This window comes from Cyanistes caeruleus, chromosome 9 (assembly GCF_971803275.1).
Source record: "Cyanistes caeruleus chromosome 9, bCyaCae1.hap1.1, whole genome shotgun sequence".
In the NCBI taxonomy this organism is placed as follows: Eukaryota; Metazoa; Chordata; class Aves; order Passeriformes; family Paridae; genus Cyanistes; species Cyanistes caeruleus.
Genome location: NC_141709.1, coordinates 16,195,774 through 16,216,726, shown reverse-complemented (window position 1 = coordinate 16,216,726; position 20,953 = coordinate 16,195,774). Strand labels below are relative to the sequence as shown.

General features: G+C 37.5%; 1 protein-coding gene across 6 annotated transcripts in view; it reads right to left on the bottom strand.

The window, feature by feature from the left end:
* The window catches only part of PLPPR5 (phospholipid phosphatase related 5), a 141,362-nt gene that overhangs the window by 41,414 nt on the left and 78,995 nt on the right, over positions 1–20,953 (bottom strand). For 2 of the 6 annotated variants that reach the window (XM_086841846.1, XM_086841845.1), the window contains 3 exons: positions 12,571–12,747; positions 10,825–10,944; positions 319–2,519 (listed from right to left, as the gene is read on the bottom strand). In XM_086841846.1, the coding sequence (XP_086697972.1) occupies positions 2,487–2,519; positions 10,825–10,944; positions 12,571–12,747 (330 nt within the window). In that variant the 3' untranslated portion in view covers positions 319–2,486. Of the gene's footprint in view, positions 1–318; positions 2,520–5,764; positions 5,935–10,169; positions 10,420–10,824; positions 10,945–12,570; positions 12,748–20,953 lie in introns of those variants that run through there. The other 4 variants (XM_086841844.1, XM_086841843.1, XM_086841848.1 and 1 more) reach the window with 3 other exon arrangements.

Genomic DNA, 20,953 nt, shown 5'->3' with positions numbered 1-20,953 from the left:
AGAGATGTGGGAGGGCAAATTCTTGCCACTTTTGAGAATCAGTCAGAGCAGTGTCTGGAGCCTGGCTAGTCCACATTCTGGGGAGAGACCTTCCCCAACAGGCTGTGGACTCTGCAATACAGCTCTTCTCATGCTTTTCAAGTTCATCAGAACCACCTCTAAGGGAATGTCATTAACTATGGGGATTTCTGGTTAATTGGGAAAGTTATGTCACCAAATGCAATTCACATAAAATCATAATTTCATTATAGTCACACTATCAACCAAAACATAAGTAAAGCAAAAATAATAAAATAATAAAAAAATATACACTACATATGAATGAAAAATTATTTTATTTAAAAATACATTATACAGCAGAGTGTCTCTCTTTTTGTTTTCTCACTGCTGGTTCACAGAGATAGAATGATAAATTTAACCCAAATATTTGACTGGGAAAGATCCTGAGAAAGAGACCAGTTACAAGCTGATGATGTACAGTACACTGAAAAAGAGTCATCTCTTTTAACATAAAAGAATCTCTTGGTAATCTTATAAATCAGATATAAAAAATGCAGATTTGCTACCATGCAAAAATGAGTGAAGATTTCATTTAAATCTGCACACAGAGAAATCATTAGTACCTCGGAACCTAACTAGCTAGACTAAGAGCAGGGTAAGTGAGCTAACACGGTGATACAAACTTTGGATCTACTACAATTTTGTAAACACAGTTGATAGTCTAATAAAGGTGGATTTTCAATCACCTAAGTAACCTAGTTGTAGCTAAGGACTCTATTCTAGGTTTTTTCCTCCCCACAGATATATTTCTTCAGTCTCTTAATTCTCAGCTTAGCACAATGACTTCGTGGCATATGCTCTATTGCACTCAGAGACAACTTGGCCTTGCCCTGTTTGCCAAGCACTCTTTAGGTAGTTGTATTTTAGTGAAAGCAAAGGCTAAAACAAAAAGTAAAAGCAGGCATTACCTGATGACTATGTGAGAATGCATTAAAATTCATCATAGAAAAAATATACCTGATTCTACCTTGACTATACCTTGTGTTTCAAACATACTCTAACAATGATTAATGCACAGGAAATACACTGAACTCTGGAAAATTTAAGGCCTAAAATACTCAACAGCCTCCACTGACCAATAGCATTCTCAGTGTTTCTATAGTGCTAGCATTTTACTAGCTCCTGCCAGAGGGAAACTTTCTGGCAGATATTAAGAATGTCTTCAGTATTTACAATGTTCAGATTCATCTGGTGCTCAATTTTTATGGACAACTTCACTATGAATAGTCAGCAAGACTCTTCCAAAGGGGAGGCTTAATCTGAATATTCACAGCAGTAACAGAGATATGGTAACACTGGCTCATGCTGAAGAAAAATCAATTCGTCAACACCACGCAGACTGGCAGAGGATTTTTTTTTTTTCTTTTTTTTAAGAGTATGAGCCTCAAACACAAACAGAGATAAAAAGCTTTGTAGAGAAAGTCTACCTATCCTGGTCAATTAGGCTGAAAAAAAAATTTGTTTTTTCCAAGAGTCTTCCATGAAAATGGAGAGTAGAAACTCAGATGAACTTTTCTCACTAAGTTGGTGACCCTCTTCTTATCTTAGCACCCATACTCCCAGCATAGTATCAGGGAGTATAACAATCATGAGAAGATGCAGGCTGCCTTGAATAATCTGTTTAAATGATTTATGAATAGCACAGCTTCCCATCAGATATGCTAAGCTAAGAACGAAGCCCTTAACCTTTCATGGGATATCATTAGTAATAAAGAATATATCAAAGATCAAACTTTCTATATGATTCTCATTTCTTTTAACCTAGAATACATATATGTATGTCATCCAAGACATTCAGGAACTACAAAACAACAATTCAACTACAATTATGTCAGGAAAATATCCAAATAAATAAACTTTTAATTATGATACAATACTTATTACAGTAAAAATTGGCATTTTTTTTCTCTTCAAAAGCAGAAGCACCAGTCTTACATGTAACATACTGTTTGAATGATATCTTACATGGAATACAGCGTAATACAATGTGCAAACAGCATTTTCATACAGAACATAATATTTGCTAGTTTTTATACACTGAAATTGCCTCAAATGGAAACAAGTTCATGCTGAATTAAAAATGTAGATTTTAAAAATCAAAGTTAAATCAAAATACAAAGTACTGCTGGAATAGGTACATGAACCATTGAAAACAATGAGAAGCCAAAATAGAGGGAAAGGTCAGATAATTAGTGCTCAGTTTGTCCCATTCCATCATAAAAGTAAACAGTTAATATTTCTGCTAGAAAGTAAAGTGACGTTCTAATATTTAAGAATTCTTCAAAATGTTGGTATCCTTTTAGTGATGTAAAAATCAAGTCAGAAATAGGACTTCTAAAAATTTCTTATTTTTGATACACTGCAAATATCATGTGTGGGCTGTGAAAAGAGATGAAGTCCAATGGAGTGAATATACATCAGCATCATCATGTGACTTCTGCAAAGGCCGTGATGTGGTTCTACAAATTAAAGGAAAAACAAACAGATAAAAACCACAAAACCACACAGACAGACAGCAGTCACCATTGTGAAAACTTCTGCCTCCTGTGCTTGAAGGGCAGCCTTGTACTTGGAGACTATTGCAGGATGATAACTGATTTTCACTGCAGTGCTCTCACTCACCCCCATAGCAATTCTGAAAGACTGGATAGGGAAGCATGCTAAACAAAGTAATTATGTGTGATGGTGCTATTATATTTTAATTTTAGATGATTTTCATTTGTTTTAAATTAGGTTTAATTTTAAATTACATGTGAAAAATTCAGTTAGCTGTACTTTTATTGCTATGCTATTCATAATTGTAAAAAAAATTCCTAGAAATTAAAATGACAGTTTCTGACAGATTATAATACTCTCCGTGTAAATACAATTTCAATATTCATTTTTTAAAGATTATTTTCTCCCCACGAGCTCAATGGCACTGAATCAAGTAGCAAAATACTTGAAATCACATGGCATTTGGCAGTAAAGAACTTATATTCAATTTTTTTTTTCAGAATCACCAGTGTCCAGTTGCAATCTAAGAACATTTTCCTCTTTCCTTCAATGGGACAATTCTTAGGAGCACTGAGATGTGTACTGGAACACAAACATTCTACATACAACTCTAAAACCCTACAGCATCCCAAAGAGCTTGGCTACTTTTTCATACTTAAACCCAAGCAAGTGACTCTGCAAACACCTGAAGGGGAAGGTATCACTGTCACAGTGATGTGCAGGATCCAGAGGAAGTGTATTTCCCTTTCAGCATGCAGTACCCTTGACTGCCACCATTTTTTACAAAATATGCAATGGTGACATTAGTAAAGGCAGCCTTGATGTTAATGTGTCTGTTCCCAAGCACAAAAATGCACAGAGGGTAAAACACCAAGCAAAGCACTGTGTATTTTTCCCATCACTTTGCCTCCTGGGGCAGATTAAACTCAGAAGACAGGAGATGTGAGCTGAAGGAGGCAGATGTGGATAACCTGGGGAGAATGGAACCTCCCATTTTTTGCTTAAGGGAAGTCCTTCAGAAAATCTCTTATCACACAGCATAAAGAGTGCTGGAGTGAAACAATGCCCACCATATAAGTTTATATTTCTCAGTTCTTCTTTAAACTGCCTGAATATTTGTCTGTCAGTCTGAGCAGGAGATAGGGAGAGATAGGCAGGCATCTTTTCACATTAGACAGAGGAAATTAGAAATACTTTGATTGGAGAGCTGCCTCTTATGCCTCCATCTCCAAGCCAGGCTGGCAGCTTTGTTCCCTCTCTCACTGTGCCATAACTGTTCTATGTTCTTCTCCAAGGGGAGAAGCTCTCTTCCACCTCCCCTACATTATGCATTGCTCTAGCAATGTTCTTGCTGTATTTTATGACAGCTTTCATAAAAGAATACTACTTAATAGCAAGAATCTATGTATATTCTTCCCCAAAACAAAATCTATGTATTTTAAATAAACAACAATTATTAAACCATAGCCAGATTCTTTTTTTAAAAATCATTAGAAAAAAAAAGAGTGCAATTTTCAGTAAAAAATAGTAATAAATGTTACTGCTTACAGATTTTTATTCTGCAGAAAAAAATGCAAAATTACACTTCCTAATTAGAAAAAAATAATCAACTCCAAGCATTTTTTTTTTGGCTGGCCATCTTCTGTTTTGAGTACTCAAAATACAGTGGGAAAACTCAATGACTCTGGAGTTGCTGTGAGGCTATGATGACATTTTCTTCATAGTATTTACTTTATTTTCTTTATTTAGACCTCAAAAGTCATCCTGTCAACTTAAACTATCCTCAGTCTAAAATTATTCACTTTTTTCATAAGATGGACTAAAAATGAGGAATTGGAAGGAAAAAATAATTCCTCTTTATTTCAATCAATTTTTCAAGTCCTGCTACATGCCATCCTTGTCTCTAAGTGACACACATTTGTCTGTGATGCAGAGAACCAAATGCTCTTTCATGTGGCATTAATTCAAGAGTGGATAACGATTATTTAGGGAAAGGAGAATGTGGTTCACACTTCTGCCAGCTATACTTCTAAAATGAGCAGGTCACCATCCTGGGAAAACATGCAGAGCATGGGATCTAATAGCACAGAAGAAAATCCTCCTTCCTCAATAAGCCCTCAAAGACAACTGCTAAGCTGCTGATCATAGACCTATTGATTTGAACCCTGCTGAAGGCCTGTCAATTCATTTCCAATGGATTTAGCAGGGTGCTGCATAACTAGGTCAAAATTAATCACTTGCTGATGGCGAGAATCACTGATACAGATTCATGCAACTGTCTAGTTACTCGTGCTTTTTCATGCTATTGTCTCAGGCAAAGCTACAAATCAGCCTTGCTGAGACTCTACAGAAAAAAACCCACACAAATAGCATTCCCCTGGAATAACTACATTTCAACTCTTTTACTTCTGCTCAGTTTTGCTGTGACAAAGGTTAGAGTGAGATACTATCTACTATCAGCAAACAGATTCACACAGATGCAGGAAGGCAAGCAAAAAACCATGCACAAGACCTCAGCTTCTCCATGGGAAATCATTTTCCCTAGAGTTCTGAAAAGAATCAGAAACGCTGAGGGTCTACTCAGTGGCAGCAGTCTCACAGGCAGACCAGCATTTGCACCGTCCATTCCAAGAGGACAGTACCAGGCTGGTGAGCAAAGCATGCATCGTAACTGCGCTCTCACACCACTAACAAACAATGGAAAGCCAAAGGTTAAGCCTTGAGTGCAGGTTTCTGGGGGAAATGATCCACACCTGTATATCTTCTGTTAAGTTTTAATTAATTTCTGTTGATAAGCAATGCTATAGCTTCAAAGCATTGAAAAAATACATTAAACTTTGTGATTTGCAGTTTTCATTACATATAGTAAATATTTTTAGGTTGATTTTTTTCTTTTTGCTTTGTTCTTATTGATACAGTTAGAAACATTCAAAAATAGTCATCATCCTAAAAAGATTTTTCCTTTTTTTGAAAACAGAAATTTGAAAATTGTTTGTAATTTTTCCCACAATAGTTTGTTAAATAGAAAAATACTACCGTAGTACTTTAGGCAAATGATAATTGATCAAACAATAATAATAATGTTATCACACAACTCTCTGAGTCAGCAGAGTGTATTTTCTGCTTCTGCTGGAGAAATGAGTTTTGTGCAGAAGGATGCACTGAGGCGGAAGCGCCCCGCAGCCCTGCACAGAAGGCGGGCCAGCCGCACACGCTCACTCGGTGCGCTCCTGCGCACATACGTTATTGCCTTAGAGGAAGGGGCTCGCAGCGCTCCGTCCCCGACAGCCACGAGAAGAACCTAAGGATGCGTGCTTTGAGGGAGGTTCCTGGCAAAGCATCTTCTTGACTGTGACTAATGCCTTGATTCTGTAACACCTACAATATATATGTACATTTGAGGAGCTCACACTGAATGTATTGTTCCACTTCCCGTGTTTAGGTATTAGTTTATCTGAGCATAAGATGCAGTGATCACCGTTTGCATTCAATCAGAAATAATTCTTGTACAATCCCCCAGAAGTAGTTTCAAGCAGAAGAGTGGGACATGAATACAAATTCAAATGTTTGACATTGAAACAAAACTGCTTATGATTTTTTATGAGCTGACTCTCCTGGGTATGTGTTTGTGGTATGTGTGTGAAGCAATGTTGTATTATATCTCCTTTAACAGACTGTATTATCTAGAGAGAACAATTATGACAAAAACTGCCTGTAAGATGAAGTAAGCACATGGGCTCTCATCATACCATCCTGGAGAAACAAGTATGGACACCCACAGATGCTTTTGGACATCAAACACTACAGTGTTTGGAGACCTCTCAACTAAAATATTTCAAAGCACCAGACATGGACACAACCCTCTCCCCCATCCACCCACAGTATAATGAGCTAAAGCATCCTTGTGTTTTGCTTCTAGCTGTGAGCTCAATGAGAGGTGATCCCCCTGGAGAGCTGTCGGGAGCAGGCCAGGCTCCCTGGGCCACGGTGCTGTGTGCACACCAGGGCACATAACTATTGGAGACTTGGTACCAGCATGCTTAAGACCAAGGAAAAAGCAGTAACATTGAGAATTAAAATTTTATGACATTGTGAAGAAGCTGTTCTGTGTCTTGTGAGTAATCAAGATGGAGACAATAGAAAAAACAATACTCCTTAAATTCTGAAGAGGAAAGCTTTCCCAGTCTTAAAAATACTAGCAGAATTCATATCAAGTGCAATATCTACACTTAGAATTGCTAGAATGTTTTACTGCCATCATTGCCTTTGGCATATATACAATAGAACAATTATTGCTGTGTCAAACTCAAGAAGATTTCTGCAAAAGTTAAACCTGATAGTCACTAAAAAGTGATATAATGGGCAACAAGAATGTCACATATTGCAAGAGGAATTCCAAATACTTATGACCCTTAAAACTTGGAAATGGCAGGAGAGAGCACCTAATCTATCTCTTTCAAGTTCAGTTAAGCTGGATAGTCAGTCCTACGGGGGAGTATAAGAAACTTCATTGTAACAAGGAACAGTGACTGCATTTGGGAAGGTTTGGGCACTGCTGACAAAAGTAGCAGTAGGAAGGAATGCCAAGCAGAACCTTGGGGAATAAATGCAGTTTAGCTGTCAAACAGAGCACTGCCAAGAACCCACTGTGCATATAAGTAATACTGAATAGCTACAGAAAGCACTGATAATCACACACTGTAATTATCTCAACTCACAGGAGATGAACCATCTCCTGACCCAGTGCTTCCTTCTCAAACTTTCTATCTCAGTATTCTATCTACTGCCTCCATTAGTCCTGACATGCTCCATGTTGTATTTGATTTTTTTAAAGCTAGAATACTTATAAAAAATAAATAAGACTAGCAAAATCACAAGCTACTACTAGGAGACCTCTGTAAGCCTTGGCCAATTTCAGGTGACTTTTGCATGAAATAATGTCAGCCTCCCCTGAAACAGGAAACACAGTTTGAGACTGCACTTGAATAAAGCAGTTGATCCTTCAAACTCTTCCAGGTACTATCCAGAATATTCCCATTTCTCAGTAATTCCTGAAGAAGAACAGAACTCTCTAACCTTGACTGTGGTAGGATGAAAGCTTCCTCTCTGTAGGAGACTTCCAGCTAACTGAAACACCAATTGTCTTGTATGAGATGAAGAAGGTCAGAGACAAAAGAAAAAGGAGCAGATGAGTGAGTCATGAGGTTTCTTGGCTTTCATTCTTTCCATTAATTCTGAGGATGATTATAGTTAAGGTAAAAGCACTAAGTCTGCACTGCTGAGCAGGCTCTGGCAATGATCCCTCAAGGAGACACTGCAGCTACAGCTTACCCATGCAGAACAGCTAAATCATCTGCATGCACCACAGTGAAACAGAAGTGTCATGCAAACAGTGATCTAACCTTGTCACTAAGCAGCAGCATCTCAATTCAGAGTACTACAAGGACTCATGCCTATTTAAGTGCATTTCAAATGTAGCTAGACCTCCACCAGAACTCAGACAGTGGCAGCACGGTGAGCATGCCAGGAGCATTTGATCTCCATGGAGAAAGCACTGAAACAGCAAGCAGCAGATCTGGAAACAGCAAAGTAATACGCTTCTGGGTCTGTATGACCCACTCATCCACAGGTGAATTTATCACAAAATAGCCATTGAGTGGGGCCCTATCTGGCAGGCATTTCCAATGAAGTCATTCTTTAAAGCAGGAGTTTTTAATTGCTTGCTCCCAAATACCTATATAGTTATTATTTTTTCAGTACCAGTCACATAGTTGCATTGCTTCCTACTTGCAAAGGCCGCTTGCCTTGGCTTTTGATAACTTCAGACAATTAGGATTTGTGCTACTCCCAGTAGCTAATTTCTTACAGTAACCCGTCTTTAATATTGGCACAGGAGCTTGCAGACTGAAAATAAGGAAAAACAGTTTTAAAATAAGCAAAATGCAAATCTATGTGCATTCAGAATATTGAACTGGAACAGTCCTAACTGAAATGTAGTGAAAAGTAATTAGTGTCTAAAGAAGGAAGAGACAAATAGTACACAATTTAGCATCACTCTCTCTCCAGTGGAGAAAAAAATGCTGTAAAATAAGAGAGTTAAAAAGCATACTTCAAGAATTCTTGTAGCAATGGTAGTTAATTGAGACTAGCTAACTTAATTTAGACCTTAGTTCCCTGAAGTATTATTCTTAATGCCTTTTATTTAACAGGGTCTGTCTTCTAACTGAAACTTTAGATTAAACAAAAAAAAATTTAGATTAAAAAAAAAGGTAAAAATATCCATAGAAACTCAAAACCTAAAGCACTCACATGTAAGTAACTTCTTCATCAATTATTTCCTAATTAAATTCTACACTTTCTGGAAGTGGAAGCAGAAGAAAGCATTTCCAAGAAATTAGCAGTCTTCACCTTACTGTCCTTGCATCCCTTCCTCTCTGAAAAAGAGAAAGGCTTTGCAACACAGATAAAGATGAATCCATAAAATGGGATCTCAGCAAGTGATATCACTTTTTGGTCAGTCCCCAGTTTGATTCTCTAGAGAGAAGTTGCATGACAGCAAACATCTACTGCCATAAGAATATGGGTTCAGAAGGGAAGTAACTCATTCATATAACAGAGTCCTGGACAGTGGTTATCCTCAAGCAGAACAAACATTATTCTGCCACCATCCTACCACACTCTTCCATAGCTTTCCCCAAAGCATCTCAAACTAGGCCAAGTCTCAGGAAAAGAACATTGTTGATCATGAGTGGTTCTCAAAATAGGTAGAAACATGAAATTAACATGAAGTCTTTATCCCCAGAAAAAAAAAATAAATTGAAATTTCAATATCCAGGGAATGTATACTTAATACCTATGATGGCTTTTAAGCCACAGAAAATGCTTCTATTGCATGAGAGCCTAGCACATAAATAAAATATGCTCTTATTAATGTGGTATGTTTCAGGTCAGCTGACAGCTTGTTTTGTTTGAACATTTTACAGAAAGTTTACTGAATGGATTATTTTGAAGATACACATTCATCATCTAAATGCTTGCTCAAGCAAATGAGACTCTGACCTCCTTATGACAAGGAATCAGTGGAAGTAACTTAGACATACTTGGTTCAAAAAAGGCATGTTAGACTATTTTGAAAAGAAATCTTCTTTCCCTTCAAGGAAAGGAATAAAAAACCCAGGACTGGCAGCAATTCTTACTAAAGGACAACTTCCACCACTTTCAAGTGAATAAGACAGATTGGAAAGTGCTTGAAAACCTTTCTTCTGTTTAACATTCTGAAAAAAAAAAAAATCATCTGAATTGATTTGGAATTAAAAGAATACCACAGAAAATATATTTGGTGCCCTACCCAGTGTAGAATTGTTTGCTATCTTCAAATATGGGCATAATTCAATAGATTTTAATGAATAATGACAGAAAAAGTCATTAGAAAAAACAAACTTTCTTTTAAACTGCATTACTAGTTCAAAGTATCCCCTTGGTAAACTATCTAAAATATTTTCTCTATTTGGTTGCGCTATCTATTTCAGTATTTGTTTTCTCATAAAATTAGTCAGACAATCTTACCTAACATATAGTACAATATCATCATCAAAAAAATATAGTTTTCAAAGTGAACTAAAATAGATTTTATTGTGATACTTAAGCAAAAAGTCTTGGCATACCCAGGAGACTCTCACTAGAATGTCCTAGTCTAAAATCCCTAGTGCTCCGACAAGAGATCCTGGGGTTAGTGCTGTTACTGTATGGCCCACTGCTACTCTCACTTCCAGGAGGGTGCCCTGCCCTGGGGCTAGCAGGTGTCTGATGATGGAAGCCCCACAGCTGATCCAGAAGGGACTGCATCCCATGCTCTACACCAGACTGAGAACACACCACAAACAAACAGGATAAATGCCACTTGTATATGAATTGGAAAGCCCCTTGGGACAGGGGTTAGGGGCTCTTTCTAAGCATTCTAAGAACTTTCTATGTTCTGTGGACTATCAGGCAGAGTATTAATCACATTTACTTGAAAAACACAAGGGAATAGAGTCTCAGACCTACTTGGCCTGACTCCATGGGCTTAGCAGCAGCTATGGCAGTGAAATGATGACATGAAGAACCTCCTAAGGGGCGTCACTGAATTAAATTATTTTTTTCTTTCTCCTTCACTGACATGTTTCTTTATTTTAAATCTGATTACCTTGGCACTCTTGTCAGGATAGTTTGTGATAATCCTTCCAGGAAAGCTACGTTTTAATTGTTTTTTTAAAAGTCAGACATTACCTTTTCTAAAGGGCTTTCTACTCTTGGTATGCTGATCATGGGCATCTGGGTCAGATTATCCAGATGAGAATGTTCATGTTCTGGCTGACGTCCTCTGAAGTTATTTACCACACAAACAACCTAGAAGGGATTACAAGATAAACAGAATGCTTAAGGAACAACTCACTTTTTCAAGCTTTGATCCAGAAAAATATCATTAGGCAGAAATGACACCAGCTTTAGTCACAGCTTTACAGTAGAAACACTGAAATGTGAAGTTCATGTTTTACAGAAAATCCTTAATTAATATTTTAAGACAAAAGACCTTCTACCAATTTATTGGTACATGCATCATTTGAGAACCAAAAAAAACCTCTTATCTAAAAGAAAATCCATTACTGAAGCTACATAATATAACAGCAATTACTATCAATGTCGTGAAGAGATGTCTTGCAGCATCACATGGCATTAACCTTAAACTCTTGGGAAGGCCAGTGCCATCTCAGTTTTGATCAGCAAAGACTTTCTCAAATGAAGAGTAATAAAGGGAATAAGAAGGCAAGGACCATGCCCAAGTCTGAATGTAACTTCAAATCTGCTCAGGGCAGCAGATTCTCACAGTAACTTAGAAACGCGACGTGTAACAGTTTGTGTTCTACTAATTCCAACACTCAGCTGAGCAGCAATGTTCACCAACTGCATTTTTTTCAAAACACAACTAAATTTGATATCATGCTACTCAAATGTGTTTATGCAACATACATGACAAAATATAAGAAAAAATGCTGGGAGAGATTTCCTCTCTATTCTGTTCTCTTTTATTAGTTATGGGGCATTAACAGAATGGAAAATCTTAAATGTGAACAACCAAATGTAAAGCCTGGACACCTTGTATGGAAGGGAATGTTTGGAAATGCAAGCAGCTGTATTTTAAAGGAGACTTGCAGCTACCCTTGCATGTCTAGAAGAGTGAAAACACCCACCCCAGCCATCCCTGGGTGGGTTCTCAGCCAAGCCATGCTTTCAGATGCAAGATCTTGAGACCAAGACCCTGCAATCCAAGAGTTAAACTCTAAAGTGTTTTCATGGGGAAAAAATTCAAAGGTGTATTTATTACTATTACAAGCTGCCAGACAGACAAACCTAGAGACATTAAACAGCAATGACTGCTCTGTTCTATACATGCAGTCTTGCACTGCAGATATTAGTGAAGGTGACTGATAGATTAGAAACAGTTTTCTGACACAGTAATGACTGGCAACTGCAATTAACTACCTGGTTTTGGAACACAGCTCCAGAAAAGGAAAAGGCTAACCAAAGACTTTTTTATACAGAATAATATGAAATTTTAACATAAACCTGAATCACTATGAAATAAATTCATCAGAGTACTGAAAAGCCAGGAAAAAAACCTGCTACCTATTCTCTGATCAGTCTGGGTACCACTCTATCAAATTTAATACTTTATACATTAAATCATACCTATGCATTATTCTGAGCAATATATACTTCCTGCAGGTGGGCCTTGCTGCAAGAATTACTGTTTGAAATTGTTGTTGGTTTATATGGAAGTCAAGAGAGATAACTGGATCAGTCTTTTCTTGACTTCATATTTCTGAGTGTATGTAAACATTACTAAGAAAACTGATGACTAATTAAAAAACCTAAGAAATGTCTTCTGTTATTTAGTTACTTGAAGGCTTTTTTAGAGATACAAACTTATATACTCATTTTTTTCAAACAAAAGTGACACAGACACACACTTACCAAAAATACTGCTATAGATATTCCAATTACAAATCCTGCTATTACATCTGACCAGTGGTTTCGATACTCTGCTACTCTGTTGATTCCAGTAAGGAAAGCCAAGCACATTAAACCCAAACACAGAACAGGTTTTGCAAGCCTTGTTCCTCTGGCTTTCACTGTGTTGGTGATATACATCTGAAAATTAGAAAGGAAGAAATTGTAAGATTGATGGATATCTCCCACTAATTGGTGAATAAAAGCTCTGTATTTTATTTTAATAGACTATGTGTATTTGGTGCTTTTTTTCCAGAGTCAGGGGAGGGTGTAAGGAAACTAGGAGGTAAGAGTAGTAGATCAAGTCATCACACCCTTTTCCTAGGGATACAGAAAAATAATCAGACCATACAGAAAAACTGCATTTTACATGAACCTAAAAAGCCTACAGAAAAACAGGCAAATTGGACAATCCCATCCAATTACTCTCAGTCTGTGTATTTATTTATTAATGCATAGAAGTAAAGAGACTGATTTTCACTGTGCAGAGTTGACAGTAACAGAGAAAGATTTTTACCCTGAAGTACTATTAGTACTATTACAAGCTGCCAGGCAGAGTAAGAAAGGGAATACATAAAGACCTTGTTTTTCTTTACAAAAGCCTTTCCTCCTTATACACCACTTCTTCATGTGACTAGTGATTTGTCAAAAATCAGTGAAAAGGTAAAAAAACAGTGTCAAAGAGCAGTGAAAATGGAACTAAATCCCAGCATCTACTTTTATAAACACAGTGTAATAGTTTTTTAACTAGTGCTGAACTAATACAACCCTGTGCTTCACACAAACCAATCTAAATGCTGCAGGTTTTATGCATCAGACTGAGAAATCCACTTGTCCTGCTGCAGTCTAATTCTCCCTGTGCAATAACACTGAATTAAAAGCAGGGCCTGATAAAAGAGCAGCTCTTCTACCCTAAGAGTGCATTAGTGACTACCAGGTTTAACCCAGAACTTTCCAAGCTCTGATGAGACAATGGAAGAAATTAATATCAAATATTTGACTTTCCATTCTCTTGAATCTTGGCATTAAGACCGCTTGCAACACTCCTCCTCCCCACCTGTCAAAAATTCATTACTGAATTGTAATAAACTACAGCTAACAAGATTTTGGACCAAAAAAGCTTCTACTCTCTGCAGAAGATGTTTCTGTAATTAAACCACTGAAAGCCTAAATCTTCAAATTTTAAACAGGATTTAAGTTTTTGAACTGAGGAATGCAAATATTTCCTATGGAGCCTCACTAAAGATTCCAAGTTTGTAATGCCATCACTTTGAACTGCAAAGGAAAACAGATGGGTCTGCATTGAAGAAGCAGTACCACTTCTTTGGCCAACAAATGGGCAGTCCTTTGGGTAGGTTTGGGTTTTTTTTTTTACTGTCTGAAACTTCAGTGGAATTTACCAGGAATCAGTTTACGAAGTGCTGCAATAATCCAGCCAAGAAGCAGTTTAGAAAGTGTGGTTACAGTTACAATAAATTGAGTTAAGAAATAGTGGTCAGCACTTGTCTAAGAAGAGTAACATCTCTGACAGTAGTTTTGTTCAAAACACTAGAGAAAGATCCTTGGCTTAGAGGATGAAACAAAGGTTAATCTTAAAATAACATCAGAGAAGTGCAACACACAAACCTTCAATGTACTTTGTATGATGAACAGGAAACTAGTAGAAAGATTTCCACTAATTCAGAGCAAAGTTTTAGAAAAAAAAAGAGGTTTTGGGTTTATCTCCAAGCCACATTCTCCTCTCTTCTTCCTAGACCATTTCAGAAACTTTCTCCCTTTGCTGATTATTCTTTTATCTTAGCTCCTTGTAGTTTTGCAGGCTGTCTTCAGTGAGTTACTCTTTCCATGCAGAAAGGTGATAAGAGGACTGCAAATTTAATTTCCAGCTTTTTAGTCCCACTGGTTTTCTTCAAGCTATAGGCAGAGTATTGCACACTGAATTAACTCAGCAGCCAACTATTTTAGTGAGTTTCACTGTTCTCCTGGATACTAACACCATTATCCACATTCACACTACATGTTAGGACAGCTGGTGCTAGGAAAAACACTGGAACATTTTTAATACACAATAAGAAAATCAAATTTCAAATACAGCTTTTGGGTGAAGCTGACACAGGGGAGTTAGCAGGAAGCTATTTCACATTTAATTCTGTACTGTGTTACATTAAACTGAAGTGACTACTGAGAAGGAAAAACCTGACTGTTTAAGGAAGATCATGGTGACATACTTCAGTTATCTTTGAGAACCAACTGGTCATTGCCCAAGAAGATTATCTCAATTTTTAATAAGAAAACACGTTATAGTACAAATAATTGGTTCTGCAGTACTTCAAATTTCAACATTTTTAATACAAAGATGAACCCAAAAAATGTTCTGCAAAAAATTCTCTGAATGTTTTCACAAGCAAGCATGTCCTTCAAATCCCTACTCAAAGCACTAAGAAAAACAACCACAGATTCATGCTGTGCCTCACATGAGTAGAGACCTCATTTGCCAAGTCCCCTCCTTGTATGAGCAGTCATGGTTGTCAGTTCATTATTAGAAATAACCTGAGGGTTCTGCCAGCAGAGGTACCAATAGGTACCATTTCTGTCTTTTCTTTAAAGAACAGGTACCACTCATGTAAGGAACAGCATTATATTACAATACAAGAGAATCAACAAAAACAGGCCAAACCTTCCTGAAACAGTGTGACAAAAAGTCTGTATCTTCAAAATTCTATACAGCAAATATAGCCTCCTCCAAGGCAGGATTCACAGATACCCATTTTTAAACTTGGCCTCTTGCACCTCTAGTATAATATATTAACACAGTCAACTCTGTCAAAGACCTAATTTACACTAAGAATAAAATATAATTAAGCAGCTGTTTTCTTCTTGAATCTGGTGGAAAAAATATAAACCAGCACACTCAGTAATTGACAAACAATAAACAACCTGAAAAGATGACAGGATTCTTCACCTGCTTTTAATAAATATTAAATGCAGTATCAACAAAGGAAAAGAGCTCAGTGATTTAAAACATTAGTAAGAATGAATGACAATATAACTTTTTACATGGCTAAAGATGTTTACTGAACAACTTCACCTCCATTCCTTTAAAGAACAGGAATTCAACAGCAAGACCAACAGCAGAGATTTTGTATGTACATCAAGGATTGATACAGTAGTTAGAATTAATATAGCAGGCTGCACCTGCTTCTGCAACATCAGAACAGTAGTGAATCTTCTCTCAAAGAACGTCTACCACAGTTCTTTTTTCCTGAAATAAGATTTTAGTATGAAAGATACAGAGCTGTCACCAGTAAGCAGACACAGACAGACAGGCATGTAAGGAGGTGGACTGTTACCTGATCACACAATATAACAATATTTATTCAATTTTCATAAAAACACAAATATTTGACCTTCAGTCCTCAAGATACTGGAAGTAACTGTAAGAGAACTTCATCAATTGAAAGAAAACCTTTAATTTAAGTGGGTTTGAAAATATTAATTTTAAAGAAATTATCACCACCACAGCTGTGAGGTTTCTGATATGACTGGCTCAGGCCATAGCATAAGGAACAATCACAGCCTTGGCATTCAGCTTATACTGGGAAAGTACTTCAAAAGTGTCAGATTGCAAGTGGCCAGTGAAGTTTGTCCTAAATCTAGTACAAATAAAATCATTCCAAAACATGCTAAGAAAAGAACAGGAATGGTATGTAAAGTGCAGGACAAAGTGGATTCCTGGGCTATGCTGCAAGCTCTTTCTAGGCATCTTTCAGCTATCTTTAGGCCCACCCACACCAACATCTATGCACACAAACACAGGTGTAACAGGTCTCAGAATCCCATTTTAGTTACACTGGAGCTACTCATCAGGCTGGGTACTCCAGCCAGGAGGGAAGATAATTTTCCTTGCTGATTTCATCAGCCTGGGGCCCAGGGATGCAGGTAAAGATCCCTCCTGTGTCTTCTATTTTATTCCTCCCTAATTTAGACAGCCTGGGACATAGAGACCAGTCCCTCAGCAGGCAGTGAATAATGACTTGTAAGGCAACAAGAAGAATGAGGAAGAAATCATTGTAGAGGCAACCATCCCAGGCAGTACTTCAAGCATGAATTATCTAATGTTTTCTTTTTCTTTTACAATGTGCTAGCATTAAAGAAATAATCTTGAACTATTTAAGTAGCATAAGTAATGTTATAAATGTTCCACCCAAGGAATTTGCAATATTCATCAGACTTACAAGGAAAGAGACACTCATATCAAAAAGCTGAAAAAACAGTGGGATGTTGTAGTCTATAAACAGGCTCAGTGTTTAGTTAGAATCCTGTTTGACAATCTAAAATCTTTTCAGCTTCCTTCAGTAATAATTAACGGGTCAAACTACTTCTAGAGCAAACCAAAGTCATATTCTCAAAGCATCTGGGTCCTTCTGCAACTGTCCACTGAAGATTTCTTTCAGTGTTTCTGAAGCCTCCTCCAGTTTTCTCTATATGTTTTGATCTAATTATTTATGACCCTAGACAAAAGTTAGCGTTCAGAGTCAGGGGCTGGCTTGGAAAAAGGAAAAAAAAAGCTCTAGAATTCTGGACTTCAGCATTAAATGCATTTAGCATTTTCCCACTATAAGCTCCCCACAGCTGTAACTATAAAACAACTGGAGAAGGAAAGAGGTATCTTTCAGTATACCAAGACCATAAGACTCACTTATTACAGAGGCTGTTTTCTTGAGGAACTGAATTGTAATGAAGAGCTGACTGACATGAAATTTAGAGGTCTTTCAATAAATACCTGGATCAAATGGTAATATTATTTTATAATTTGTCTGAAAGAAACCAATACACTCAATATGTAAAGCTCATGACATGTGTTTTATTATCAGTATTGAGGGATATCTGCTGCACTGAAAAGAAATTCCACATTCCTAGCACTGTCCCTGAAAGGCAGCCAGAAGAACCCTTTAATTTCATAATAAAAAATGGACCACAAAGTCCATTTTTGACCACAATGAGGTGGCTCTGCCAGTCCTTTCCCTCCTGAGCATCCCCTTAAGCCTGTCTGAGAGGCCTATCATGCCTTCACCAGCAGCCCATTTAGCTGGAATCTAACAGGCACCTCAACACAGGTAAGACTAGACCTACACCTGTAACTGGGTCAGGGAGTGACACTGAGGAGAATGTCACTGCATTCACTGACAGCACTGTTACCCTGACTATCTTGTTGTCTTTTCCCAGTGACTCACAAACACACTACATGATAAAACCAATGTAGCAAAATGCCAGGAGCAACAGCCTTGCATAAAACATGATTGTTGGCCAAAGAAAAGCTCTGCAGAGAGGAAAAAGTTATTTGTAGGCTTTACAATCTGCTATGTCTGCTATGTCTGAAGCCATAGCTGAGGCCAAGAGTTCACAGTACAAAGCAACAAAAGCTGCCTACAGACTAAAGGGCTATATCAGCTATCAATACATGAAGCCTGTTCCTCCATCATTACAAACCCAAGGCTGAAATGTGTGCAGTAACACAAAGTTCAAACACTACCCTACCAACTGCTTTTGTGCAATGCAATAAGAACAACAACAAAAAAACAAACCAAAACTTTACAGAATGAATTAAGATTTCTTTTAAACTATAGCTAGTAATGACCAATCCCCTAGTTCTGCAGTATCAAATGACAATTGTTAGTCATACATCTTATATTTAAACCTATGGGAATAGGCTGACTAAATCTTCATATATCACTTTGAAATCCTACCAAAAAAAAAAAAAGACTCATGACTTCCATTTCCTGTGTCTCAGTTGCAGAAAACACCCCAAGTATGTGCATACTTGGCTGTTTCAAAACTTATCTCTAATTGTCCAGGCTATGTCAACTTATGCATATCAAAATGTGGCTTATACAATTATATATTATTTAATAAAGTTGCAGTGTTTGCCTTATGCAGCAAATACTGTTCCAGCTGAGAAAGGGTGAATTGCAATGCTGATAAGAAATGAAAGCAGATGCAGTCAACTTACTAACCCAACTCAATCAAGGACAAACAAAAGATCTCCAATGAGATCAGTGCTGACACCTAAGGAAAAATCCAGGCACCAGCCAGATTAGTTAAAGATTTCAGAGCAGATTTACAGTAATTAATTTTGAAAACAGTGGTACACTGGAAAGAATGAACCTGAAATTCTGAAGAAGTAAGGCAATGCATTACTGAGTGCATCTGTGTTTGGAGCAGGGTAGAGAAAACACCTAATCACAGCTCTGCCGTCAACATTTCCAATGCTTAAGTCTCTACTGAAAGGTACTGGAAGTAATGGAGGCAAACACTACAAAGCTCTAAATATTAGCAAAACAACTGTTTGAAAACGACTGTACATTCAAACAGGAGGGGAATTCTGAGTTACCATAGCAGCCACCCACTCTCAAAAAGGGGGAGAGGGGATAAATGGAAGAGTCAAGAACTTAGATGAAAAGAGAAGCTATTGTTAACAAGACAATATGCACAGATGCTAGGTGAGAAGGACGTGGATGCATTTAAATGGAATGAGATAGGGGAATTATCAGATAAAGCATAGGCTCTGTTTCTAAATGCATTGATTGGTGAAATCACACAAGTCTCAAAGTATTTATTTCACCGCCTCAGAGAGCAAGGACCCTTGGGTCAGCTCTGTATATTTTTTTTCCTGTAAGCTGGTTTTGTTTCATGCACAGCTATCTGAAATAACCAGGGAGGATTCCATAACCATATTTCCCTCTCTTCAAAATTTCTGTTAACCAAAAAGAAAGCACATTTTGTAGATTATATTCTAATGAAACAGCAAGTAATATATGGAGATCTTTATGTCTGTGTTCTCAATAACTGTTGTAGCATGGCTCATACAAAGACTAGGCTACTGTTTTAAATCTTCTACTCTAGTGAACAGCAATGACAAAATTGTTATTTAGGGCCAACTATCCTCATAAACATCATGGCAGTGTAAGGACATGACCCCAGTACTGGAACACTGATTTTTTTTTTTCCTTTGGAGTGTTAATAAATGGTATTTTTAGCTTCAGTCATGCAATAGGATTTAAGTAAAAAAACAGCGAACCTGCCAATATTGTAACAAGAAGCTACTGTGGAACTCAGAAGTCCTGAGAGTAGTTTATAGTGCTCTAGTTAAATGATAGCAGTGTCCAGCACCATGCAGTAGTACAGTAATAACATAGGATATATTTATTTCTATAGTTACTAAAGGAGCAAATAGCAATGAAATGGATCTTAGCATCTTTAATTTTTTTATATTGCTAACTGTATATTGACCACAGACAAGATTTGCATGAGGCATTCTTGCTCATGTCAAAAGCCACTTATATTAGGTATTAAGCTTTACTGATGCCTACTTTTTGTTTTTAAAATGTATTAATACTATTTTACTTTCTGCTTTGCAGTAGCTGAATAGCTGGTTTCCTAGTTACTCTGACTCACGGCAACAGTGGAAATCCTACTTTACAGATGGATGAGAAAAATAGGAGCAATTAAAATGAAAAATTCTGAGTATTTTCTAAAACAGCTTGCATCAAATTTAGAGTGTTTCATCCTTAGATATTGCCCCAAATAAAGACAATACAAGTGGAAGACATACTTGCCTCAAGTTAGAATAGAGTATTATTGTTCATCCCTTATTTACAAGCACTTGTCTGCACTAACTGATGATCAGCATCTCTTAAACAGACATTGCTCACAAGGAACCTGGTAAATGTTATCATCAGTGCTGCAGATTTTAAGCAACTGGTTCTAAAGCCCTGTGCAGAAGCACTAAGTCGACATACTGTCTGTGGATGGGGCTGGGATCTTTGCCATGTTGGCAAGCATCAGTTTCCAGATCAATCAGGAACTAATTGCTGGCTCATTTGGTATGTGCTCAAAAGCAATACACAGTCACACACCTGTATATCTACATGTGCATATAGACACATCCACACACATCTATGGGCAGGCCACTGCTCAAATACTGAGGGAACGTAAGGGCTGACTCCTGCCATGACCACAAAGGTACACACACCTGCCTAGTTTCCCACTGACACTATGAAGGCAGCCCTGGGCTCATCCCAAGGCCTGCAGAGGGCTGTGATTACCAGCACAGGTCAGGTAAGACACTCCCACAGGCATGTGCTGTGGAGAACTTGTCCCCAGCAAAGGAACAAGATGCACTTGCTCTTGCTTAAGGCTAGAATGATAACTCCAAACTAAGCCAGAGTTACTTGAGTGATATTAAATGGTGACTCTTCCTCTCCCCTGCCCCTCCACAACCTATACAACAGCTCTGATCCAGGCAGTAAACACCAGGTTTTATCCCAGTGCTGTTCATCACTCCCTG